The sequence below is a fragment of the Trifolium pratense genome, linkage group LG3 (genome assembly GCF_020283565.1).
Source record: "Trifolium pratense cultivar HEN17-A07 linkage group LG3, ARS_RC_1.1, whole genome shotgun sequence".
Classification (NCBI taxonomy): Eukaryota; Viridiplantae; Streptophyta; class Magnoliopsida; order Fabales; family Fabaceae; genus Trifolium; species Trifolium pratense.
Genome location: NC_060061.1, coordinates 24,845,827 through 24,867,071, shown reverse-complemented (window position 1 = coordinate 24,867,071; position 21,245 = coordinate 24,845,827). Strand labels below are relative to the sequence as shown.

At 34.4% G+C, this 21,245-nt stretch overlaps 3 protein-coding genes across 3 annotated transcripts; 1 reads left to right on the top strand and 2 right to left on the bottom strand.

Annotated features, from left to right (window-relative positions):
* Positions 1-1,706: 1,706 nt before the first annotated feature.
* On the bottom strand, positions 1,707-2,519 carry LOC123913691. Its single transcript, XM_045964507.1, has one exon. It carries the CDS (start codon positions 2,315-2,317, stop codon positions 1,934-1,936), a length of 384 nt encoding a protein of 127 aa, XP_045820463.1. The 5' UTR covers positions 2,318-2,519; the 3' UTR covers positions 1,707-1,933.
* A 2,158-nt stretch (positions 2,520-4,677) lies between these two features.
* LOC123913690 lies at positions 4,678-17,478 on the bottom strand. The gene is made up of 11 exons (XM_045964506.1): positions 17,321-17,478; positions 16,859-17,098; positions 14,644-16,252; positions 13,095-14,411; positions 12,523-12,872; positions 10,303-12,059; positions 9,113-9,554; positions 8,736-8,901; positions 6,256-6,359; positions 5,850-5,941; positions 4,678-5,768 (listed from the first exon to the last, which is right to left on the bottom strand). The coding sequence occupies exons 2-11, from the start codon at positions 17,053-17,055 to the stop codon at positions 5,692-5,694; spliced, it is 6,111 nt and encodes a 2,036-aa protein (XP_045820462.1). The 5' UTR covers positions 17,056-17,098; positions 17,321-17,478; the 3' UTR covers positions 4,678-5,691.
* Positions 17,479-18,870: 1,392 nt separating this feature from the next.
* LOC123913689 (NAC domain-containing protein 82-like) lies at positions 18,871-20,291 on the top strand. Its single transcript, XM_045964505.1, has one exon. The coding sequence runs from the start codon at positions 18,879-18,881 to the stop codon at positions 20,163-20,165; it is 1,287 nt and encodes a 428-aa protein (XP_045820461.1). The 5' UTR covers positions 18,871-18,878; the 3' UTR covers positions 20,166-20,291.
* The last annotated feature ends 954 nt before the right edge of the window (positions 20,292-21,245 follow it).

Sequence of the window (21,245 nt, the reverse complement as noted above, 5' to 3'; positions counted from 1 at the left end):
ATTTTGTGCAAAATATAATATGGCGCAATTTTAATTTGGTATTTTGATCTATTTAAAATATAGAGTTCTCAAACAATTAAAAAAAAAAATTGATAGTACAATTCCATACATTATCATCACCAATATTAAATCTAAAAATTGTTTCCAAGTTAAGTGAATTTGAATGATTTTTTGTTGCTGGTGAGTATGTGAATTTGAATGATTGTATCAAAAGCATGGTCTTTGCTGAGGATGATTTTTCTATTCTTTTTCTCCACCTTGAAGTGTGTTGAATAAGGCCAATGAAAATTCTTTGTTCTCATTCTTCTCAATCAAGAAACACTGATGCCCGACAATTGCAAGTGTTCTAGTACAGAACAAAATATGTTGATATTACATTAGTTACACTCAAAGAATATATACCAAAGTCCAAATCCATCCTTATATCAGAAGCAAAAGAATCTTATAAGCTCTTATATAAACCTTAAAGAACAACCTATTCTTAGTATGCTCGTGACACAGTTTGTTACTGCATGTTTGACTGAGTGAGAAAAAGAAAGAGTAATATGGGGTGGTTATTCTCCAAGAAGAGGAATACAGAATGGAAACAAGGATACAATGAGCAGAACATAGCAACTGTTTCTCCTTCTCCAACTCTTCATTTGTTTGTGATATTTGGCATTGTTATTAGCTTATTATGGTTCTCTCATTACACTAGCTACAAAGCTTAATAACATTTCACTACCTTCTACTTCCACTTATTACTTTTGTTGATTCTCTTCTTTATTTCATATTCTATTTGTGGAAGGTTCAACTTTCGGTTCACACTTTCAAAGCATGTTGCTATGGCTTTTTTTGATTAATCTCAATATCATATTCTAAGTGGTTTTAAACCCTGTTGGTGGTGACCCCTCAAGTTGAATTTCTTATATGAAAATCACTAATGTTAAATACAAATGTATTTAAATATAAAGTATGTCTCTATCATTATTATTTTTTGTTATGTCACTATCTGAAAGTTTACTGAAAAAATACATTATAATACATAAATTTTTCTTCTTCTTAGTGACCGACGCATATATATATATATATATATATATATATATATATATATATATATATATATATATATATATATATATATATAATAGAGTTTACAATTTTTGTTATTTGATTTAAGAGTTTATAAGAAAAATATAAACACTTGTGAGAATAACCAAGCCTTAAAGAAATTCCATGATTTCATGACAATTGCGTTTCTTTTCCCTTTTTCCAGTAGATTATTAGGTCATGTTTTAAACGGTCAATGAGTTTCTTAAAGCAAGGAAGAAATAGTAGGTTCGTTTCGTCACGATACCACCTTCCATTAAGTACATGTTTGTTTTCACATTCAAACATCGTGTACAATTTGATAAGCTTCCTTATTTTCACGGGAGCATTGCCAAGGGACGTGAGAATTGGGTTTCTCACAACGTTCCTAACAATCACTTAATCATTCCAACAACTATGATTCAAGTGTAAGTATAAAATTTGGTTGGAACGAGAGAATACATCTTATGTACGAGTATCTAATAAGTTCTCTAAAAATTAATTATTGTTAAATGGCCATAGATACTTCTTACTTATAACATAGTTATCAATAAAAAAACATGTTTTGTCAAAAAAAAAAAACACGAAATAACTTATGTAAATATACCAGTTGCATCTTCACCATCATTTAGAACTAATTAGAAGTAAATATACCTCACCTTCCTTTCTTGATCTAAATATTTAGTGTATCACATAGTCATACTTCATAGTTAGTAGAGAAACCTATGAAGCACGAAGGCAAACACTAACAACGAGGAGTGTCTGTGCTTCATAGGTAGAAACTAGAAACTAAAAACAAAAGCAGCTAAAATTAAACAACCTATAGAAATAAAAAACACAAACCAGCTAAAACAAGAACTCCAAATCAATAAAACCAGCCATCAAGAAACGAGGATTGAAACTGCACCAAAATCAACAAGACAACAATCAAAGCAGCCACACCCCAAGGAGAGCTACCTTCTGATGGACTTTGTTGAGTTCTCCCGCGACTGTCCCATACAGAAGAACCAGAAAACCAACCTGAATCTTCCATTGATGATACCAAACGAACTATAAATATTAACAACACTGGTGTAGCAAATAGAAGCCAACCCAATTGTTCTTGAGCTGTTTCAACAACTTCTTCATAAGAAAGGTACCATGAAGTACCAAGGAAGATGAAGATCACTGCTAAGATTAGCAGAACAGGATATGGCAGGGGACTCAAAGTGAATCCATCCAAAACAGAACTGTTTCTGTTGTAAGCCATTTTTTTAGTATCAGAATTCAGAAGTGAGAAGATTTAAAGAAACCCTTTTGATCTCTAGAAGTTACTGATACTTGGTTAGTCAAAGAATCAGATTTTGTGTAAATGTGAAAAAAGGTGAGAGGATTTTCTACCTTAAAAGGGGTGAATGGTGTTGTAGAAGTGTAGGACATAATATAGCAAGATAATGTTATTTATCTTTTCAAGTTATGATTAATTATTGATTATGACCTTTAATTAGTACATGATACATGGCTTTCCATATAAACCGCAGTTGTGTAAACATGTTTGGTTGGTACTGCCAATAATTACATGTAAACAAAATTTACACAACTTTTTTTGTGGTTAACACAATTCAAATATGTGATTAATTTCGTTAAGTAGTACTCCTTCCGATCCTTATTATAAGAGAAGTTTTCCTTTTTAAATTTATTGTAAAACTAATGTATGTAGACAATATTATAGTCTAGATACATTAGTTTTACAATGAATCTAAAAAATCAAATTTCTCTTATAATAAAAACTAGAGGGAGTATATGATTAATTGATATATCATGTGTCAAAATTTATTAACCATGAATGTAACTTCATTAACCACAAATTTTAACTCAATATCAAAAGTTTGATTTTCTTTGATGTCATTTTTGCTCATTTCCTACTCAATTGATTGCATTGCAGATTGCACCTACTACAGTACGTTTAGTGATTACCTCCAACACACAGCACTATTTGCATTTCTAACGTAACATGGCTGTCTCTTTCAGCCGACTCATCCAAATCCATTCCCACCACTGCTACAAGAATTTAACTTTTGGTAGTATTGTATAATCCACTTAAATTATGACACCGCATTAGACTCAATCAAATAGCTATCATAGAAAACAAATAATTGTGATGAATGATGATGTGTGACAAATGAGCTTTGCCCACTTTAAGTTGCTGGGTGGTGATTATTGATTGAGCCATTACCTACTAAAAATGTAGAGAAAAAAAATATCTGGTACAACAACGGCATAGTGCAACAAATGTGAACATCTTTAAATTTAGCGAGAGGTTTTCTCTCTAGATTTAAAGGTCTTCACAAGTATTGCACCGTGCAATTGCAGTAAGAGATATATATTTCTCTAGAATTATAGCATGATAACAATCAATGCATTCCTCGGGGAAAAACCTATGTGTTGCAAAACCAAAAGTCGTAGGCTCAACAAGTATTAATTAGTATAACAAATAGTTTGCTTAAAATTGTACTTGTACCCTATAAAAAATATCTGCCATAAAGATCTTCATTCCATCCAACTCTAACCTACTTGGGAGCATCACAATTTACATGATTTATTTACATTTAAACTGCACAGAGTGAGTTGTCCATTTCAGAAATGCTAAAGCAAGAATACACAACCATTAAAACATAACATGCTTAAATTATATGCTAATTTATATTACTATATTGTAGCGTGATACAAAAAAATATACCTAATAAATAAGAAAACTATATAATTGCAGTCTTTTGATACATCACTAACATTGAATCTCACTCTTTTTATATGAAGAATGGTAACAAACTCATAAATTACAAGCTCATCTTATAATCCTATGCAATATCTTATTTATTAATTAGCCTGAGATAATGGGGTGACAAAGAACACAATACCATTCATCATCACCCACCACCAAGGTCTTGAACAAACACTATCTACCGGTAACAGTAGCAAGCATGTGTGCAGTAACAATACCGTGGCTTGGCACAAACCCGTTTTCCAGAGCTTCCCAACCACGAAATCAAAACAACGATCATTATTACGAGTATTGGTACTAACAAAGGTGAAGGACCACTCTCTACTTCAACTTCTTCCTCTGGTTCACTTGAGAAGAGCTTTGGTGCAACCAGAAGAATCAATGCCACAGCCAAGATCAGAACAACATTTGAAGTATGAGTATCATTAGCCCTGGGTTTACAATAGTAGTAACCCATCAAGATATTAGAATAGAAGGTCTGAGAAAATTGGAAGATAAATAGTTTATAGAAGGGATTCACAATGATAAAGCCAGAACATTGATGGCAGTGAAATTGCTTTCATTGTGTTAACAAAAACAATGGAATTGCTCTAATAAAATCTACACGGAATGTTATAAAAACAAGGGGGAATCTCAACAAGAATCAACATTATGCATAAAATTATGGGTCATGCTAACCGGTGCCCCCGGGGCACTGGTTAAGGAAACCAAAAAAGGAAATTTTAAAATTGAAAATAACACTTTTTAGACTTTCGAGGCATTGACTGCACACATTTCAATATGATATTACTATATTTGGTTCCTTAAACAGTACCCCGGAGCACTAATTAGCATTTTCCTAAAATTATTGCCCACCACACAACATGTAGTTGTCATTTAATATTATCTTTTTTAGTTAGGCCATCACATTCCGTGAGAAAGAAGATATTATCATCACATATTACAAAGTTGTGGGGTCAATTGTAGCATTTATAGAAGATTTGACAAAAGACACCATAGGCTTATTTACTTAATTAACCAAAAGGTCAATTCACATTCCCAACTCATTATTTATCCTGTGACTTGTGGAATTGGCTTTTGCCGAGTGTAGAAATCCAATTGTCTTGTACTACTATATTTTATATACGGTACAAAACAAGAAAATAATTCAATTGTAGGGGTTTACTCCTTTTACGATGTCGGGTCTCGAACCGAGTACCTTGAGGTTGAATAATAATCTTCAACCAAGTGACCTCTCCGGAAACTTGTAGGGGTTTACTCCGTCCATAAAACAGTTCAGATTAAGATAAGTTTGGATATTAAATGGCCTACAAGAAATCAGCTGTTGAGTGTTGATACACCTCAATGCCTACTATTCAACACGCAAACAAATAACACAAACTCCAGCCAAAGTACCCAAATTTCTGTACTTTTGAATTGCTAATGTTGTCACTGTAACGATAGTACAAGTACCACTTTGTCACAAAACTCCAAATTAGTCAACAAAAAAGTTTAGGCAATCTATTTTAAGCAAATCTTTAAACTACGATTGGAATAAAATACAAGAATCGGTTAAATAATTATCTATGATGATAGACTTTAACTAATTACAGCTGAACCTAGTGATTTCAATGGCGCTTGTAAATTCCTCAGACTACAATGTGTGTCTTCCAAACTAATAGACACAGATTTGTAAAATGGCCACCAGTGTGTTGAAAATCTAGTTTCGTCACAACATACAAAATTGGCATACACAAATTTCCCCACGAGAAAGTTGTCTATGAATATTAGCTGAAACATTAACTTATCAATCTCGGTGGAAAGCGTTCTGTGTGGGAATGAATGAGAGGGCACAAAAATTTACCATCAAAAGAATTTCAAGGTCACACTTTTCCTTCATATTTAAAATTGAGTTTGTAATCATGTTGAAGAGTTGTCAAGGTATTCCTGCAAGGTCCCTCTGCAAAATGAAGGAAAAAGTTGAAATTAGATTCTTCCTCTAATTTCTTTTCTAGAATTTGAACTAGTCAAGATTGCTTACCTCCAAAAACAGTATGAAGATATTGAAGATCATCAACTGAGCAAGCATCTATCAAAGCATAGACACCTGGTCGTAAAGCTTCATCTATTTCTCTGCAAAGAATGGCACAAATAGTCAGTATTTGCTAATGTTTACTTGGCTACACTTTTCTAAAGAAGTCAGCCACACTCAGCCTACCAAATTTCATCTATATTTATAATTTTTCACTGTAATCCATTTCAAAATATGGGCAAAAGATATTATATACATGGATCAGTATCGGTATTTTGAGAAACTCTGAGATGAAAAAGTTTAATGGAAGTCAGGAATAGAAAAAGGGTATCTGTGTAATCGAAAGGTGTAAACATGCAACCAGTAAACTTTGGCAGAAAGAAGAAACGAGTAAACAAAGAAACTAATATACAACCTTCTAATACCACTTCTTTTGGGACCATATCCTGAATAAACCGATATATAGTTGGATAAAAATAGACAACATTGGCGACCAAATGTATCTTTTTGCTGTTTTATCTGCACCATGATCATAGAAACACACTGGGTAAGCAAAAGGAACATAAAAAGAATAAGCTATCAAATATAAGAAGCAAACAAATGATTTGTTAAATAGAGGTTGATCTTAATTGGTGCTTTTTTCTTGACTAGCTAAATCAAGAAGGTAAACACATCATCCATTTAATTTAAATAAGAAAGAAACTCAAAATTTTGAGAAATAAAAAACCCTAAGAAAAAAACAAACATGAGCTGGTAAAGTAATATGCCATATCTACGTTAAGAAGAATACAGCTTTGACTGAGAACTGGGAATTTCAAATGCAGCCTTAGGGCATTTCGGATTTTTATTTTTGAATATCAAGTAAAATGGCAAGATCTACCTAGTCTCTCTCGGATCACTCTGATTCAAAGCAGAAGCAAATGAAACGCAGGCACCTCTATGATTAAGCGTGTCGCGGTGTCCGACACTCGTATGACACGCGTCGGACAACTTAGATATGTGTCTAAAAAAAATCTTTTTTTTTCCTTTACTCCAACACTCTTTGGGTCGGTGTCCGACACGTGTCGGACAAGTGTCCCAAATTTTGTTTTATTTTCGTTGTTCCTTAGACACACATCAGACATACCTACAAAAGTTAAAGATGTGTCGAAAAACAATGCTGATCAATAAGGGATTAAAGACATTACATTTTGATTACAATATTTTTAGCTTTTTCGATAGTAGATGGATAAACAAAAGTCAAATACTATCATATCTTGTTTTAATACTTTTTTTAATGAAATAACTTGCTCAACTTAGATGCACATGTGTATATTTTGATTCTCAATTTAGATATTTTATAAATATGTAGCGGTGTCGGTGTCCTATGTTTTTTACATTAGCAGTGTCGGCGTGTCCGTTTCGTATCAGGTGTTTGTGTCGGAGTTTGTGCTTTATAGGAAGCAATAGAATAATATTATGTCTGTTTTTGTCATTTGTTCTTTTATGCTGGTCTGAGTCTATCTATAAAAAAATATAGGTGAAGGTATATTGATGTATGCAAATGTTGGGTTTTGAATGTTGGCTACAATTTTACAAAAACAACAACAGCCAACTGTTGGACCAAGATGCCATAGCATGTCCGTACAACATGTGTCTCCTGAAGTTGCGTGCGTTAATACTCTGTTTTTATATCTTTTGAAGATTTGATTTACAAATATGTTCGTGCTTATCCAGCAAGCTAAACGCGCCTTCCACTGCAAGTTAATCAAAAGACGGTTTGTTTTATTTGTTACAAAAATATGTTTCAATATTTTTGCATCAAACCTTTTTGTTGAAGAAATATTTTTTTGGAGTAAATCTTTTCTTGAAGAAATATTTTTGGGAGTGAATACTTTATTGAAGAATTATTTTCAAGTAAATTTTGTGAGCTGGCCATTGAAGATTCCAGCCAAATATTTGAAGACTTTTACTTGCGGACCAAGACTTCACAAGGCTATATATATGTGTGAAGACCTAAACCTAAAATTAAGAATTCAAGGATCTAAGCCGTGTTTACTAAAGCGTGTGTTTTTAGGGTTTAGAGAGTTCTTCTTTTAATTGTGTGCCTTTCTTGCTTCACTTTGATGCAAGCTTAGGACTGTGTTTGAGTTGTAATTTGAGTACTAACTCCAAAGCTTTTAAGCAAGGAGGTTAGGTAGTGTGTGATCGTAACCTTAAGCTTTTAAGTACGGGTTGCTATTAGTTTATGTGAACCTACTCTCAAGCTTTGAAGTATAGAGTTAGGGTTTGTCTTTGAAGAGTATCTTCACAATTGGTCTGTTACTGAGTTTAAATCACAGGTTGTGTGATTGAGAGGAAGTGAGAGGGGTCTCATTCTCATATCTAGGAGTTCTTAGGTAGAAGTTAGCACGGGTAGTGATTAAGTGAGGAGTTGTAAACGGGGAAGTTTAGCTCTGAATTAATACTGCTGATGGTGGATTTCCTTCCTGGATTGGTATCCCCCAGAGTAGGTGTGTTTACACTGAACTGGGTTAACAAACCTACTGTGTTCTTTACTATTCTGCAGTTTATTATTCTGTTTGTCTGTTACGTACTTTCTAGTAGACAACGGCTGTAGCATCTGTCACAGCACTTGTCCACTGCGTGCCAGGAATTTCAGCAAAGCAACTTGAAATTTGACCCACTTGAAATCCCACTTACCTCTGTCCTTTGTCAAAATCAACATTAACAGAAAGCAAGAGTGTACAAGCAATTTATGCATAAAATAAACTTTGGCTGTGAAAAGGCAGGACAGAGTATATTTGGGATGAAGAAAATTACTAACATGCATTGCATAAGATGTTAACAATGCATTCGTTTTCACTGTTTGGAAGACATATACATGGATGTACATACTAATATGGATGTACATACCTCTTCATAAATTCTTCGAAGAAAACAAGCACATTTCACCCCTTCTTCTACTTCCCAAGAAAAGAAACCTTCGTTCACAATCGATTTGTTCTCTAAAACTGTCTCCAAGCAATTAAGAAGAACAGTAACAGAAGCTTCAAGATGGGCAACGCACCGCTTGCACTCACTGGAAAGATTATAAAACAAGCAGAATTATCATGCAGAGTATCAGCTATGATGGGTTTACAATAATAAGCCAGAAGATTGCACAAAGAAGCTATTAAGTACATCAAATAATAATAACAACACATAAATGCTATATCTATCCATTCAATATATGAAGTTGTACTTTCATAATTTGGACACAGTGAGTCAAAAGGTACAAAAATCAAACATACCTTGGACGATGCCTTATAATGGTACACAATAGTTGACAACATGCAACAAATAGGTTAATCGTGAACTGGTGATCTACATGAAAGCAATTCACTCCCTCTGCTGGATGAAAATTTTGCTCTTCCGAGCCCATAAATGAATCTGACGGACGAGAAGCTTTAGAAATTCTAAGCTGATCAAAAGTTTGAAAGAGTGCTGCAGGGATATGTAACATATGACCCACATGCCACACATCCATCGAGAATAGAGTATGTTTCCTTGAGATTGTAGCTAGCACTTCAACACACATGAGAATGGCTGACCCAGGATCAGGAACACCGGCAACTGTTCTACATCTTAAGCTAACATAAAATATGCGTGGGCTCTGTAAATGCGCAATAATGCTGAAAACAGAAGATACTAAACTCTGACAGTATCTTTTGATCAGCTTCAAGCTTTTCTGACCTTGAAAACGGAAAAAATGTCATAGAATAACAAAATTAGATATGCACTTTCCCTGTCCATAATTTGTACAGATCAAACATGCAATATACTGATAGAATAGTAGTAATCAATAAAATGTATCAATGTCAATCTGATAATCCATTCCAAGTATTTCAGGATTATAGATAGGGAATGTGGTTATCATAATATGAAGGCTAAGGAACTGAATCCTGACAATTATATATTAGAGAACAGAAACAATGTAATAAACAATATTCCTGTGTTTGTAATTTGTATAACATGTGCTGGAAGATAATATAAGTTTGATTTATGATAAGACATTATGATGAGATGGGATTTGTGAAGCCATACATCTAGGGGAAAAGGTTTAGGTTATTATCGTTAATTGTACAAATTCACTACACTCTGTCATCAGCAAGCTACATTTTACACCTAATTCTACATCTCCGTCATGTGGTTCAAATCATTTCTATTCAACATGTTATCTACATTCGGCAAATGACTTTCATAACCCAAAGTGTGCACAGTGCAGAATTATTTTTGAAGAAATATTTTAGTAAAACTAAAAATCTTTTTCATTTAAAAATCATGACAAATTATCTGAAGTGAATCAAAATTCAGTACGAATACTAATACACTAACTTTAAGAATTAAAGGGATGTAGTTTGCAAACATTAGTTAAACCATTGAATGGAAACTTATTTTCAAAATAGCCATGGTATGTGCCCTCAGCAGAAGTTCTTAATACCTGAAACAAATTCGATAATCATGTCCAAGCAATCAATGCCGGCTGCCACAAGTGTCGAAATTTCACCTCCATCTTTACTTGTTTTTATGTCGTATATTATAGCACATCCTTCTTGTACTCCAACTAGAGCTCTCTCAATGGCCTGTATAGTAGACAAAAGATGCAACTCTGATTGCCTCTCTATATATGCTTTGAATGACACCCGCAGCCTAGTTTTCAATTCATCCAAGCAAATGTCGTACATTTCATTAGAAGAGCAAGCTTCAAATGATCCTTTATGCAGTGTCTTTGTACTTGACTGTCTTTCGTGTAAGGTTAGGGTTGCGCTTTTCCCTTGCAACAATATGGACTTGCCTATTGCCCTCATGTGAATCTGTACTAATTTTGTATAAACTTTACTCGATGAGGTAGGATCTGTGAAAGGAAAATAACTTGCTAATTCTCTCAGATAGCTGAGAGCACCATCTAACAAAAGAAAAGAAGATTGTTGTGGGACCCCAATCATCTCTGTAAATTCTAATAACAAGACTTGTGAGATTTCAATAAAAGCAGGCACAAAACAAGGCAATGGCGGCGAATCATCCATCTGCAAATTTAGCCTCAAAAGAGACGACGAAGCTATTAACAATTGTCTTAGTAAAAAAGCCACTTCAGGATGATCACCTTTTACCAAGCTTTGTAACAAAGGTTTATTCAAACCCAGTGGCTCAGGGGAATCATCCCTAGCCAAAACACTAGCAACAAAGTTTACATTTTCTAGATTTGACATTCTATCGACATCACTGCCACTTTTGGAGACATTACCAATTGCTGATGAAGTAGAACAATTAGCTTCCGTTTTAGATTCTTTCTGTGTTCCAGCTGAGCCAGTAGTCTTAGAAACTGAGCATTCAGGTGACAAACACTTTGTACCAGACAAAGTTAAGTTTAAGATTGGCTTCTCAAAATTCTGGGTATCATGTAAACTTTCGGAGAGTTGATTATTCTCACTGAGCAATTTGTTTATGACAAAATCAACAACTTGCACAAAAGAAAATATACAACTCCACATAGAGCCAAGTTCACGTTTCCACATCAGCACTTTTTCTTTATGACCACTATCTTTAGCATCTGTTTGGCCCAGGGCAGATGTTAGGCCACACAAAACTCCACTAAAGCACGAAACTGCAGAAGACAGTCTATTAATGTTTTCATAGGTAAGATCATGTCCCACATTGACATGACAGGGGATACCCTTTTGAGAAACAAGCAAGTTTTGCAGCTGCTCTTTCAAATTCTCAGCCATAAAGGTTAAACACTTCAATGCCTCAAGCTTGGAAGAATCTACATACTGAGAAGATGAAAGCAAATGATTCTCTGCATGGCTAATTTTGTGATCAGAGATCTCTTCACAAGGCATCTCAGCTTCTTTATCAAAAGAAAAAACATGGATAATTTGATGTTTTCCAATGCCCAACAAGGCATATGACGTGTGATCCATTAAAGAAAACATCAGAGATCGAAATAGAATATTTTCTGCTGAGAATACCTCTTGAATTCCAACAATCACAGATAATGATTTTGACAGCCACAAAACAGAAGATGAACTTTCAGAAATAACCGATTTTGGTAAGGATTGGATGGTGCCTGTCTTCTCACAGAATCCTGTTAATATATACCTTAAGGCCTTCCGGCAAGAGACAAATAACCTCAAAAACTCACAATAATAGTCCCCGTACACTGTGCTCTTAAAATATACCAATGCATTTACAAGAAGCCTGCAAACATTATTCAGACAGAAATTGAGGATTAATCAATTGTAACTGTTTCACAAATTATGCTCCAGAGAAATCATAGGTACAAACAATTAAATGTGTCTAAGACATCTTTATCCTTCTAATTAGCAAGGAGTGTATGAGAAACAAATTTGAAAAAAGAGATGGCTTTTCATTTTCATCAAATTAATTTGAACAGAAGCAACTGATCAAATTATGGCATAGGATTGTGTTTATCGCATGAAAATTCCAATTCACAATATCAGCAAAACTCAAACTATTTTGTGGCATTTTTGCGCTTTTTTTAAATCTCTTTCATTCACACTCTCTTTACATTGATTTCTATGTTTTTGGAGCTATCTTCTCCTCAGTACAAATAAAACTTTTTCTCCTCTATAATATAATTTGTTCTTTTATTTACACACACAAAATACAGTAAGGTAGTATCCAACAGAGACGACTGTACCTTTCAAGGTTGAAAATACAAGATATAATATGTGAAAATGATCTTGCATTTACATCTGACATCAAAGATAAGAGATTAAGCAAATGGTGGCAATCTGTGAAACTCTTGATGGTAAGAGGGGAGGCATTTTCTCTGCTGCTGATATCTGCATTAAGTTTTTTAACTGCAGAACAACCAACGGGATCCTCTTTATTGTTGACAAGTGCTCGGTTGTCAAGGGTACTTAAAAACTCAATCCAGTTAGGTTCTGACTGAAGCTTGACAGCAGTACATGCAACATTATGAAACAATGGTAATGCAGATTCCTCTAAAGCACTGCAAAAGATAGTGGCTACATTCCTGCGGGCAAACTAAAACAACAACATGAAATGAATGCCTATAGATAATAGATATATTTGTTTTCTTACTCATAATGTCACATTAAAGCAGCAAATCAGAAACAACCTAAAGTTTAAAGAAATCAGAAATAGGCTGAAACAAGCACCAGCAAAGATTAACAAGTAATTATGTACACTCATGAGTGTGTGTCTGTGTCTGATAATAATAAATTTTGCATAACCAAAGCATCTTACCTTTTGTTCATACAAAATTGAATCACTTAGAAGGCCTGATGATATATGTGGCAAAGTGACTCTCTTGAGTAGCTTATACTCATCTTGCATGTCTAGCTTTTGAAAACTGCTAGATACACAATGAAGGGAAGTACGAAGTAAATGTGAGAAGAATTTTTCCAACTGCTTCTTGGAACAATGGTTTCCCCAAATATCAACATTTTTGCAGAGATTTGACCAAATGGCAATTGGCAATGATTTTTTGTTAGCAACATAAATTCCTTGATTCCATATGTTGATTTGAGGAGCCAAAGAAACTGAATCTTCACATTTTACATCATCAGAAAGTAGCAAGTTTTCCATAATAAAAGTAGTAAGTCCAGAAGCCTCTTCCTTCAGGGCCTTGATTTGTCGTCTATAATGCTTCTTTTGCATATACTTCAACAATATAACGTGCTTATTCAAGTCAACAAGCCTCTGGAGAGCCATAGATTGAAATATATAAACCAAAGGAGAAGAATCATTGCCATACTTTAAATAGAAGACTGATATTAATTTCATAATGTCAATGAGGGAATCAGAAGGTTGGGCAATCCACGAGAAGAAAGCAATATCAGTCTCATCAGCCCTCTCCATCAACTCAACGGCAGAATATGCTGAGTAATCCCCCATCTCGGCAGACATTTTTTTTGATAAACTGGGAGGCATAAGGCTGATTGCTTGCCTAAGTAAGCTTCGGCTGGACACAAACAACTGCAAAAAGAACACAAAGACCCATTGACTGGACCCACCAAATTTCTTCAAAACCTTTCCCTTTCCAACAGCCCGATCAACATTTTCTCCTATTATAGATGAAAAAAACTTGCAAATAGTATCTGGTTGTTGTACAACTAGAATGCTCAAGTAGGGACGCAGTAATGACATAAGTTCTTTAACAGCAACTCCAACAAGATTGCTATTGCCTTCAGTTATAGTGGCGGAATCAAGCACTAAAGAATACAGTCTAGAGAGCCCTCTGCCCAAGAGTTCTGCCTGCAGATTAATCAGTCGCAATTTGTTTCCACCAACCAATGGAGAACAATTTTTCATCCACCCAAGAGTTTCAGATATATCATCTGTTATCTGTCTAATAAACCCACTCACTTGCCCTTCTGGAATAGACTCCATGGCTTTAAAAATGGTGTGATTGAACTTATGTGAAGATAAAAGCCTTTCAACTGATTCGGAATAAATGTCATTAGACAGAAATGTCAATAACTTGGAAGAACTTTCTTCAGTATCACCATCACAAGTCATAAGCCTTAGTGCTTTGCACAATGCTAAAATGGCAATTTGTACCTACATCATTTAACAGACAAAATGTGACATAAGCTCAATAAAACAGTGAATATAACAATTTTCTGTAAGACTTTCCCTGATCACCATTTCCCTTCTCTCTGCCAAATGATCATACCAAGAATTAATGAGTTAAGGACAGTCTAAGACACACTATAGTAATGAAACCACAAGGAGAAACCCATGCCATATCTAAAACAAAAGTTGCTATAGAAATCAGAGTTTGAATACAAACCTGTCGAAGTTGACTGTACAGATTAACTATTTGGCAACCCAAGGCAGGAATAGTGGAAGATAATGAGCATCGATCAAAAGCATTTGCCATATTGCAATTGACAGCAGAGTATGTTAACAGAATAAGCCATAAATTCACCAAATCTTCTCCAATAACCTCATATTCAATTTCCAAAAGATAACCCATTGCAACTAACATGTCGTTAGCTGATAAACTAAATGTTTCCATCCCTGTCATGTTAGTTGTACCATAGTTAGCCAGGCAGAGTATACTAGTGGAACTAGCTATCAATGTATTGAATATTTTCTTCAAGAAATTAAGACAAGCTCCTCCAGATGTGTCCTCAGTTTTCACATATACTTTCTCTTGCATAAAACTAGCAAGCAAATTACAAATAGACTTTAGTATACCACAAAGATCAGAAAAAATGAGTTTGGCATCTAGGTTAGCATGGAGATAGGCATTAACCTCGAGCAAAAGTGGCTCCATAATCAGTACCAAGAAATTAAAAAGTGATTTTTGAGTATCGACAGAAATATTATTGGAGCTACAAGTTTCTCCTGGTACAGGTTGCCTTAAGTCATCCATTTTCTCCATTGTATTGCTCCCTTCATACAAAACTGAAGTTCCCTTGAACTTTCTTGCGGAATCAGCATACAAGCGAAATATCAAACCCAAGCTACCCATTGCTATAGCATTCTTTCTGGATATAATTTTGTTCAGAACATCAAACAAATGTCTATGATAACTCTTAATAGCTGCATTTGAATCTTTTGGTTTATCATCACATGAAGCAACATACTTTTCTGAACCATGTAAGCTTAAAAATTCATCGATATGAACTGGATGAAAAAGTCCATGAGAAAGAACTTCTTCCACCACCTTCATCAATCTCCCTGTCCAAATGGGATCACTCCCATTAGCCCGAAGATGCAACTCACCCGACAAATGCAACAATGGCTCAAGAAGTTTATCCACAAAATTTTGAAATCCTTTCCTAGCTGGATGGACCCTCAAAAAATTGGAGAAGGGCTGAAGCACTAACCACAAAAAGCGCAATACACAAGCACCCACACAGCTTCCATCAAGGTTCTTGCCATATACTTTTAGGACAAGCTCAAGCAATGCCCCAGTCGTTTCAACCCATAAGTCCAAATTTTCGTTTGACAACCCACCATGGGACGAGAACACCAACGAAACACAATCAAGAGCAGTATCATAAAGTTTCAACTTTTCACCATATTTAAAATGTTCTCCAGAACTGGTAGAGAAGTCCTCTAGCAGCAACATAGTATTTCTGACAATAAATTGGATTGTCTGTAGAAGATTCCGTGACATATTCAAAGAGACACGGAGCTTCAAAGACTCCTGCAAGCAGAACTTGTAAATCTCCCAACAACTAAGATCCATATATGCCTCAATTCCATCAAGCTGTGGTGTTTTTCCAACCCCCCAGTTTTCCTTCCCATTTGGAGGGAACAACACTGTCAGGATCCAATCATTAAGATAACCTAGTAGTCTCGGTAGTTTTACAGTTTCACAATGCTGATCAATATCAGCACCACCATCCACTCTCGACTGCACAAAATTGAATGCTTGACTGACCTTACTGCACTAACACAGGAAGCAAGAAAGAACAAGTTAATTTTTTTCTAAATAAATTAGGGTCATGAGTGCTCTAAGCGCACTAGTTAACAATGCGAAAAATAGAAATTTTGCATTGGGATGACAAATTTTAAAACTTTCAAAAAGTTGAATACAGCACTTTTCCACTCAGTTTCTATAATTGTTTCCTTAACAAATACCCTAAGGGCACTCTTTAGCATTTTTCAATAAATTAACACACTTTTGAAAGAACTCTATTACTCTGAAAACTTGTTGCATATTTCTACCTCCGTCCCTGGATATAAGACCATGACTATCTTGAGTTTTTATTTGTCCCTTTTAATAAAACTTTCATCAAAAAATTTCAACTGCATTAATAAATTCTTTACTAACATTCCCCTAATCAACTGGCATATTTTTTCTTCAATCTCTAATAAATACCCTAATGTAAACATTAAGTAACTCTCTCTCTTGAAGGATAACAATAGTCAACTAATTTAATATTACAATAAACTTTCTTAATTCCCATAATTCACGTGATTTACTCAATAGGGTCTTATATTTATGAACAATGTACAAGATATATAAACGAAAGATGATTGAAAATAACCTGTGAAGATCAAGTTGTTTGTCTTGGATGCACAATATCAATTGAAGATTGTTCCAGTGAGTGGAAGATATCCCAGGGTCTTGAGGCTTCTGAGCAGGCTCTGAACGATGCAATTTCGAAGATTTTTGTGGTTGGTCATGGGTTTTCTGCTTTCGTTTACGATTATTCATCTTTGCATTTGCTTCCAAATCGGTCATTGTTGATTTTTACTTAGAATTCGGAATGTTTCAATGATAAACCCTACAGCACAACAAAAAACGTTAAAGGTTTAAGCTCTTACTATTATCACTAAAATCAGCTATACCAAAACTTTGCCTAACGAATTATAATCCATAAAAATCACGAAGAACACAATGTTTTGAGCTTTGTGTAGTGTGAAACCTAAGTACTGAGATATGAAAAGTTGATATCTAGCAAAGAAAAAGTTGAGAGAAAAAACGGTTGAAGCAGAAACGAACTAACCTGAAGTGGTGAGAAATGAAGAAGACGGGGAGAATACGAGCCAGAGAGGTGGTGGCGGCGAAAACCGAACGGGGAGAATACGAAGTGAGGTTGCGGACTTGCGGCGATAGCTAAAGGAGGGAGGGAGAAAGATGGTGATTCGGTATGACAAGTCTATTATAACATCTATGCACTAGTGAGATCAAATGGTTTAAAATCATTGTGTCCATTATTACAAATTGAATTTAATTTATATGCATCAGTATAAAATTATTTTACACGCGTCTAATAATATATCAACACATTATGTATGGTATTTAAAAATACATGATGTGTCACGTTCATTAATAATGTGACAACACATCATTGGATGCATGTGTAAATAATCTTTACACTGACAGTGCACAACAATTAAACTCTTAAAAATTACCTTAACTTGTTTTACTGATTTTATTAATTATAGTTCTCTAATTTTTATACAATTAAATTTCATTAATATAAACAATTTTGCAAAACAATTTATAACAATTTTCATATTTTAGCGGCTTGAATGACCACTATAAATATGCACAAATAGAGAATTTCAGTTCGACCTTTTACCCATCTCATGGTTTCGAATAGCTACTACCAACACACTTTAAGTATGTACATTTGATAAAGTCACTAGGTTTGGTGTAGTGGTGTGAGATTTGGGTAGTGTGCTAGATGTATTGGGTTCAATCCCCAACTCATTGTAAAAAAAAAAATATGTACATTTGATATAAGTACTCTGGACAAAAAGTTGTCACATAGTTCAGAGAAAAAAATTGTTTTTGTTCAGTTTTTTACTATCTTTTTTGTCCAATATCATGACCAATATCTACCAACACACTCTAAGAATGTACATTTAATGTTCTGGACAAAAAATTGTCACATGGTTCCTTGAGAAAAAAATTGTTTTGTTAAGTCAAATATTATGACCAATTTTAAAATTAAATTGTGTACAAAAGTTTTTCTAGTTCTCAATTTAAAATCCATCAAAGCCAAAGCATATAAGGGCACATTTAAAATTGAATTTCTATTATAAAAATTATATTATTATACATGCAAAAGTCGAAGTTCAAATCTGGACACTTTATTTATTCATTTTTAAGATAGAATACTTGAAAAAAAAAACACAGAAGTTAGGGTTAAATTAGGACTAATGGGCCAAATAAAGATTAATCTTTTATGGGCTGGTAAGGTAAATTAGGTTAAGCCCATAAGTTATAACTTATTATACTACTGTCATAATAAGAAGATAAAGATTTATTAGCTGTAAAAAAAGATCACTTACCATCTTAAACTTCACTTCACCTATATTGGCGCTCTTTTTCCGCGCATTTCATTCGCAATTGTCCCTGTTCTCTCTTCCGATTTTAGGGTTTTCATTCTCTCGCTGTCTCCGTAGTCAATTTTCGCTTTCTCGATTGTTAGGGTTTCAGTTTATTATTGTTGTTCGCTATAACAACAAACAACCTCAGTTCTCAAGTAGTCCGTCTGAAGCGATTTTTTTTTTTTTTTTTTTTTTTTTTTTGATAAGCCCGTCTGAAGCGATTTGATGGCTATAACTAACATGATTCCGGGATTTCGATTCCGTCCTACTGGAGTTGAATTGTTGAAGTACTTTTTGAAAAGGAAAGTGATGGGAAAAAAGTTTCATAATGATGTGATCGCTGAAATTGACATATATAAACATGCTCCTTGGGATCTACCATTTAAGTCTTATTTACAAAATGGCGATTTAGAATGGTATTTCTTCTGCCCAATTTCGAAGAAGCATGGAAGTGGAAGCGGAGGGAGGTTGAATCGAGCTACGGAAATTGGGTTTTGGAAAGCTACCGGTAAGGATAGAGTTGTGCAACATAATAATCAAACGGTTGGTATGATTAAAACCTTGGTATTTCACACCGGAAAAGCTCCTCGTGGTGATCGAACTGATTGGGTTATGCATGAGTATAGGCTTGAAGATAAGGACCTGGTTGATAGAGGAATTGTTCAGGATTCTTATGTAATCTGTAAAGTGTTTCAAAAGGAAGGTCTTGGCCCTAGGAATGGTGCACAATATGGGAGGCCATTTAATGAGGAAGATTGGAGTGACGATGAAGTTGGATTACCTTTTTCTGAATCGGCTGCGCCAGTTCCCGGTTTGGCTGTGACAACAACTAATAGTTCTGTTCTAAATGATGCTGTCTATTCATGTCAAACAGGATTGATCTCTTCTCCCGATGCTGTCTATTCATGTCAAACAGGATTGGTCGCTTCTCCTGATGCTGTGAGATCATGTGAAACAGGATTGATACCTTTTCCCGATCCTGCAAATTCATGTCAAATGAGATTGATGCTGCCTTCTCCCGACCCTGTAAATTCATGTCAAATCGGATCAATGCCTTCGAGTCAAATGGGATTGATGATGCCTTCTCCCGACCCTGTAAATTCATGCCAAATCGGATCAATGCCTCTCGACCCTGCAAATTCATATCAAACAGGATGGATGCCTTCTTCCGACCCTGCAAATTCATGTCAGACAGGATTGATGCCTTCTGCTGACCCTGCAAATCATTCATATCCAGACAATCAAGCTGTTAATAATGATGATATTTTATCAATGCTTGATATTTTCAATGACAGCGTCATATTTCCTGAGGAAAATATTGCTGAAGGTGCACTTTTAAGTGACATTTTTGAGGGTTTGGGAGACCTAGACTGTTCGGCGTTGGGATTCTTTGGCCAGAATGCCGAGTTTAGCACAGACGGAATGGCTGCTATGGGTGATGTTGGGCACTTAGATTTCATTGAGTTGACTGATCTTGACTCTGAGTTGTTCTGGCAGAGTCAAAATAAATAAATTCAGTGGATTTTTATATTCTTCTCACACAGCTAACACACGGAGTTTTAGGTGCATTTTATTTTTTTGTTTTGTAAAAGTGATTGATTCATGTATGTTTATTTCTCAAATATATCATAGTTTATATACAAGAGGAGGCTTCTATTAGCTCCTAAACTTATGCCTCAGATATTGCAATTGCTAATTCTATTATACACATGAGCCTAATCATATACTGTTGTTTTGATATGTCATATGTTCCATTATATACAACTGTAAATAAGACTATCAAAGAAAATATATGTTAATTGTAGAAAATAAAAAAAATATTAAAAAAAAAAAGTGGGAGAAAGAAACATTAAAGATAAATGCACATGGTTTTGTTTAATGAGAATTAGAGTATCTTATTTTGATGATTATTGACAAATAAATTAAAAAAATTGAAATACAAGAAACCAACCGCCAAAGCAATAGACTGTTATATAAGAAAGAAGGGCACACTTGCATTCTTGTCCTCTAAGCAATTGCAGCTACTCACACTCTTTTCTCTCTTCCATTTCTGGGTTAGTTTTCTGAATGCACCATTATTATTGGTTATTACTACTATGTTCTTCCTTCATATTCAGAATGCATGTGTATGTTTCTTTTCTTAATTTGACTTCCACAAAATTATTATGTTCATCATTTTGAATTTCTTTCTTTTTCTTTCTGAATTTCTTTGTATTGCTGATATACATTTTTTCTAATTTAAGCTGTCATCATGAGATATATCTGTTTCTTTCATCTTTGATTACATGAATGCATGTGTGTGTATATGCATGAATGAATATTCGTGAATGAATGAACGAATTCTTGAATTTTAACCTTAAGTTGTTCATTTTCTTGTTTTTTTTAATCATAAATTCATAATGGTGCGGAACCTTCTAAATGTATATCTACTTTTAGGAATTCAAGAAACGATGTATGTTTGAAATCTCAAAGCAAAATTTTCATGGTCTATTAGGTTTTACCAAATATGGAATTTAGCATCATATCACAATAGAACATGTTTAATTATTTCCATGGTAATTATTTAATCTCATTGATATTAATTATTCTGAC

Bases quoted from the DNA above. Each gene is read 5' to 3' on its own strand.
- LOC123913689 (XM_045964505.1), top strand. From the start codon at position 18,879: ATGGCTATAACTAACATGATTCCGGGATTTCGATTCCGTCCTACTGGA.
- LOC123913691 (XM_045964507.1), bottom strand. From the start codon at position 2,317: ATGGCTTACAACAGAAACAGTTCTGTTTTGGATGGATTCACTTTGAGT.
- LOC123913690 (XM_045964506.1), bottom strand. From the start codon at position 17,055: ATGACCGATTTGGAAGCAAATGCAAAGATGAATAATCGTAAACGAAAG. The intron at 12,060-12,522 runs GTACAGTCGTCT...TAATGTTTGCAG, and splicing joins TGTATTTTCAACCTTGAAAG to GCTTCTTGTAAATGCATTGG. The intron at 5,942-6,255 runs GTTGTATATTAG...CATTCTTTGCAG, and splicing joins AAAAGAAGTGGTATTAGAAG to AGAAATAGATGAAGCTTTAC.